At 39.5% G+C, this 6,000-nt stretch overlaps 1 protein-coding gene across 3 annotated transcripts in view; it reads right to left on the bottom strand.

Annotated features, from left to right (window-relative positions):
- Positions 1–2,808: 2,808 nt before the first annotated feature.
- Positions 2,809–6,000, bottom strand: part of PACRG (parkin coregulated) — a 204,266-nt gene continuing 201,074 nt past the window's right edge. For 2 of the 3 annotated variants that reach the window (XM_085055321.1, XM_085055322.1), the window contains one exon: positions 2,809–3,279. In XM_085055321.1, the coding sequence (XP_084911447.1) occupies positions 3,125–3,279 (155 nt within the window). In that variant the 3' untranslated portion in view covers positions 2,809–3,124. The remainder of the gene's footprint in view (positions 3,280–6,000) is intronic. The other variant, XM_085055324.1, reaches the window with a different exon arrangement.

The following is a 6,000-nucleotide window of genomic DNA, read 5'->3' as shown; positions in this document are numbered from 1 at the left end:
TTTTTTCCAGCATAGTAAGACAGCTAAGCAGTGTATTGAATGACATAGTGTTACTCACATACTTACGCACCTGAGTCCTTGATCTTGTGCTTTATAAAGTGCTCTGAGCTGTGCTGTAATTGCCTATAAATATGCTGCTGATCATGCTTAAAGGGACACTGTCAAGGTGGGAAGGCCTACAGTTTGATTTGGTAAAATGACATCTCAAAATAGTTTTATTCTCAGTGTTCCTAAATTACCAGCCTGTGGTTTTTATCATGCTTCTTTTTATCAGTCCAGCTCCTAGAAATAATAAGGTTATGGAATAATGTTCACTTTCAAAGCAATGAACCAGGCATAGGAATAGTATGATGGAGGCTAATGTTCCCATCCTGAACATGCAAATAAAAGAACTTTTCTATAAAATTAATTTTCCTAATGTGAATGTGTATGACCTCTATTGCCCTTACAGTTTGCCATAAGGTCACCCCTTGTTTAACCAATGTCTTGTGAAAGAAATCTTCAAGAAAGAGCACAAGGCTGAGGGGATCAGGCCTGGGGAAGTCTGCACCTTCACAAGGTACCCATTTTCCATGGAGTCTCTGTCAATCAGCAGTCCTGTCCCAGTTGAGCTGAAGGGGTGGGGATGCAAAAGAGGGGGCTGGGGAACAGAATTACAAAAGCTGGTGAGGAACCTGAAACTTCTCAGCAGAGCTGTTGGGAATGCAGAGCAGTGATGGGATAGGGAAAGCCCAGGGCTGAGAGCCCTTTCCCGCACTGTCCCTTCTGCGAGTGGCTCTGTGGCTGGAGCCCAGCGTCGGGGGAACTGAAGCCAGCTATTGAGGAGCTTTTGATCTCAGGCAAAGAGCAGTGCTGGACTTTCTCTTAAGGAAAGAATACAAATAGCTGAGGAGTGAAAGGTGGCCTGGGAATTCTCCTTTTATGAAGGGCTTGGTTTGTTTCTGAGCTGAATAACTCAGCTCCCTCTGAGCTGCAGTCCTCCAGCACAGTCTGTACTCATGGGAAACCTGCAATGCCACAGTTACCAAATCCATAGATGTCAAGACATGAAAAAGTATGGCTCGTTGGTGCCAGGGACAATGCAAAGCAAATGGGGAGACGCTGTAAGAGAAGGCTGTGTGGATAATGCCAGAGTGGCTATGTAGAAAGGTGTTTTTGGAAAGGATCTGGCCTTGTGCCCCCCTGCAGTGTCCTGCTAGCCTCTGTGCTGCAAGGTTTGAAGACAAAGCTCTTGAGTTTGCAAAGGCATGGGCCTACAGCCAGGCTTCACCTCCCTCTCTGCACAGAAGGCAAAAGATTTATAGATAGCCCACACACGAGGCAGAGTTTTGGATGTGCTTCTCCATCATAGATGTCTGTTGGACACAGGACAGACCTTATCTAAACTCTAGGGCCTTGAGGGTAGCCCTGGAAAAACTGCGTAAAACAAAACGCAGGAAGAGCCAAAAAAGCAAACAGAAGAGAAAGGCCCCTGGAGCCTGGGAAAAAGGCACACCTCCAGCAGCCATGCCTAAACCAGGGGCTGATGAGTGCTCATGGCTAGTGGTGTCACATAAAGGTGCACCTCTTTGAGGCAAAGAGGTGGGAAGAGTCACTTTTTTCATTTACAGGAAGGAGAAGAAAGCAAAGAAAAGTCTCAGGCTGAAGATGCCGCAGAACAGAAAAAAACAAGTCTAATGTCAATCTAATGACAGATAAGGCTCAAAGTTTCAGCAGGTGGGAAGGTTCTCCCCACACTTCCAGCAGGCATTCAAGAGAGCAGAGCAGCGTAGGGGCTGTGTCTCTCACTTGGGCAAGCCTTGTAAGGTGTGAATGTGGATGTGGATATGGATATGGAGAAGCACTTGGAAAATGTCTCATGTATCTAACACTGAAAAGTGCATTTCAGACTCTTAACAGTTACAGTGAAACACTTGAAAGTGCAACTTGCATACATTTGAAGAGCTCCAGAAACCAGAACAAAAGCCAGAGGAGCCCAAAGTCTGTACTTCTAAAAATGTCATACTTTTTGAGCAAAGTTCATTTCTCTGATTTCTTTGAGCTGACTCAATAATTTTAAATGGTCATCCTTGACTATTGTAAGACTTGTTTTATGTTTTTTGTAGGTTTATTCCATAGAAAAAAATAGAAAAAAGCATAGCAAAAAGCAATAAAGTCAATCTCAATAGCTTTGCTTATATCCATGATTATATCGGTTCTGTGTTATGGGTATGCGGGGAGAAACTAAGTGAATAGGAAATTGTAAGGGATTCCTACAACAATAGTTACATTGTTTGCACACATACACACCATAATAATAACAACAGAAAAGCAATAGCAACCTTGCAGTTACAAAAATACCAAGTGCCCTTTAAAAATGTATGTGTATATTCTGTGTTTACCCAGATTAACAATATCTTTATGTGTGCACTTTATGTGTGCTATATCTTCTGTCTGATTTATTTAAGTTTTTTTCTGGGCTTCTTTTCTTCAAAACTGTGTTTGTGCCTTATATTCACCAAGAGGAACCCAAGTTCCATGAGTAAATACCTGGGAGCTGAGAACAGGAATGTGTAAGAAACCTGGATTAATTTCATGATAGTGCTTTATAATGGACAATATAAATTTTCCTGCTACAATTGGTATGTACATTCAACAGTTTTATTGTATGTCAGTGCACATTATTCGGCACAGCTGCTAGAGAGGCATTGCTGAACTGGTGTTTCTCTTCCATGACAAACACCTATTAAGCAGTCAGCATAAACTCTTCTTGTTACAGCCTCTGACATCACCCTCAGGGCAAGCGGACACAGAACAGCAATTGCCGAATCGCGTATGAAAATTATAGTTTTATTGTCTACACAAGTGAAGGTTTAACTCAGATTCCTGTTGGAGTCAGCTCTGTTATAAAGGAGTGATTCTTCCAGGGAACAAACAAGCACAGTACACCATTGTAATCAAAGGAACAGACACTATTTATGTATTGGAAAGCCTTGTTCACAATAGTGCTAACACTCCAATGCCCCAGAAGCCACTATTTTAGCAGCTGTAGAGAAAATAAAGCATGACTAACAAGATGCCATACAGAGTCAGATACATTTTTTTCTGAGCACAGATGGAATCATCCCATTTAATATAATTCAGTTTAAAGGCATGACCAATAAGTGGGGATCATGTATTTAATGTTTATATAAGCATGTTCTCCACCGTAGCGTTCAAAGAGTTCCAGTGTCTCTTGAATGAGAACTCCAATATTTTCACGCTTCTGCTGGCCGTATTCTATCCCATCACCTAAATTAACTGGTTAATAAAATAAAAAAAACAAAAAGAAAAAAAATATATTGAATTTAGTCTTACACTTCAAAATAATGACATAGAAAATTGCAATTGCTGGTCAGTTACTGTGCCTCTATTAAAAACTTTGTTCTGTGACATGAAACAGAGCTGAATTTGAAAACAAGATGGGTTTGGCATCTCCTTAAGGCTTTAGTCAGGCTCCAGCTTCATATGCTTTCAAAATTTATGTATGGATTACTTCAGTATCTATGCAAAAATCCTAATGAAAATAAACACATTCTTTTATAAGATGAACATGGATTCTCTTTTTCACAGTTAACCTCTAAACCATTACTTGTTTATTTTTAACATTGCTTATTTAAGACAAAATTCTTCTGCCAGATGCATAAGCACTTGTCTAAAACATGACTTAATCTAGACTTGTTATGGTTTGAAATCTTAAATAGGTATTAGTTTGGGATTGCTCAACATTAGTCATCATATTCACACACTTATGTTGTTTCTGATAGAGAGAACCCGATTAAAAGAGATTTTTGGAGTGTAACATGGTGTTCATTCAATTTCAGTTTCCTTAAAAATGTGTAAAATTAAGTCAAAGTCAAAAGGACAAATTATTGCAGCCCCCAGATGCAGTATCATTTACTGCTGCTTTCTCTAACATGTACTAGCAAGGGTTACACACGTTCATACACACAGACAATAATGCTTTAAAAATCAGTGTGAACAACTGTGACAACAAAATAAGAACAATAAGAAATAACTTCACCTACAGAGATGCTGAGTGATTTAAAGGACAATATATTTCATTTGGTTTTAAAACAGTATTCTGAAAAGTATCAGAAAAAGTATCTGAATATACATTCCAAGACATATATAAAAAATAATTTAGAAAGGGCAAAATGTACTCAGATCGGGTTTAGTGTAGTGGGGAGGTGGGGCAGCTGTCACGCTGCTGTAGGATGGTCCACATGCCAGCAGCCAGTGGCCTCACTCAGGACAGTGGTGACAATGTGCCCATGTTAACATCTCAAACAACACTTAGTGACACTCTCAGTCAGTCAGAGAAAGACCCATTTGTCAAGACAATGCAACCAACTTCTTAGGCAGAGCCAGCCTTTCACATTTGAAACAGGGCAAACACAAGGGCAGAGGTAGATTTTTCCCCCACTGCTACTCCCAGATCCCCAGGCTGATGCGATGTAGAGGTACAACTGCACCCATCCCCACATTTTCTCCTAGATCTAAGCCCAAAGATCTGGATTTAAAGCTTGTGGCTTTGTTACCAGCAAAAACTGAAGAATCATGATCATGAAGTAAGAGCTGGTGAACATGGGTAAAAATCATCGTTTTGCTGAATTTCCCTGTGATATATCTGGTTGCACCCCGTTAATTATGTGTATATCAGTTTTCCAGATTGCTTCCACACACTTGATGTCACTTTACTTTTTATGAAATGGTTATGCAAATACAGACATGACATACCAGGGCTGTGCTTCTGAGTGGGAAGAAGGTAACTTTTTTATGATGATTACTTTTAAGCACACAAATATTTTCCAATACATTAACAGTTAATTTCACTGACATGAAAAGCCAGGGTTGTGACATCAAAATTTATTACTATGAATTTTCTGTAATGTTACATATAACAGATTATGAGAGTGCATAGAAAACACCAAGAGCTATTAAAAAGAGGATTTGCTTATACAAATAACCAATGCAAAAAGAAAAGCACATCACAATTGAGTGCAATTTAGAGTAAACATAGTTTGGTCTTGCAGAAAGCAACTGAGATAACTGTGTCTCATCACCTGTCTTGCATGTGCGCTGCAAACCTTCCCTAGAACACCTGGAGGTATTTCTGATTTCACCAGTTTGAGCAAAGGAAACTCTGAACCTTGACCTAAGACTTGGCAAATACGTAAAGGAATTACTGACTTTCCAACCATATGTCTATTATCTGTAATTTTAAGCCTACACACATGCTCTGCTAATGAGCTTACACAGCTTTCATCGCTCTTTCAAAGAAGTAGTAAAAAAAGTCAGCTGTCTGGAAGTAATGGTGATACATTGCTAAGGAAGTCTGGAGGAGGCCAATGAGAAGCCATGATAATGCTGGTAGCAGAGGTATTTCCCAGAACTGCATGTTACAATCTTTATTATAGAACATAGTCTGTACAAAAAATTATGTCTTAGATGCTTGATTAAAAAGTACCTAAGAGTATGAGGCAATGATAAAGGAAAGAGTCTGCAAGGGAAGATTGAATGTGTGATGTGCAGACTGTCATTACAATTTTTTTTCCTACAGACCATCTGTGCTATATGAAGGTTTGTATCCTCAAGACAGCCATAATTCACACTAATGTCATGACACAAGCTACAACCAACAATACTAGAAAGGTTATGTCAGCATGGAGGTCACCTAGTAAGTACTAAAATAGCTATCCCATGTAGTTATAGGAATTAACAAAGCTTTCATACAAAAAATATGGTCATTAGCCCAAGAGGACAACATCCATTAAATGGATGAGTCAGAATGATCTGCCCAATGCACCTTAGGGTAAATATCTTCTCATAATAATAATGATGATTAGTTGGAAAAAAATAGCCATTGAGGTATAGCGGTCTCAGCATGCCCTTCTCTGGTTTGACTTTATTTCCAAGTTAGTTTGCCTGAGAAGCCAGCTTTGTCAGCCACAAAAATGTTGCATATGTGGAGTGCGAACA

The sequence above is a fragment of the Lichenostomus cassidix genome, chromosome 3, assembly GCF_008360975.1.
Source record: "Lichenostomus cassidix isolate B80296 chromosome 3, HeHo_3.0, whole genome shotgun sequence".
NCBI lineage: Eukaryota > Metazoa > Chordata > Aves > Passeriformes > Meliphagidae > Lichenostomus > Lichenostomus cassidix.
The sequence above is the reverse complement of the archived record's forward strand: the minus strand, read 5'-3'. Positions and strand labels throughout refer to the sequence as shown.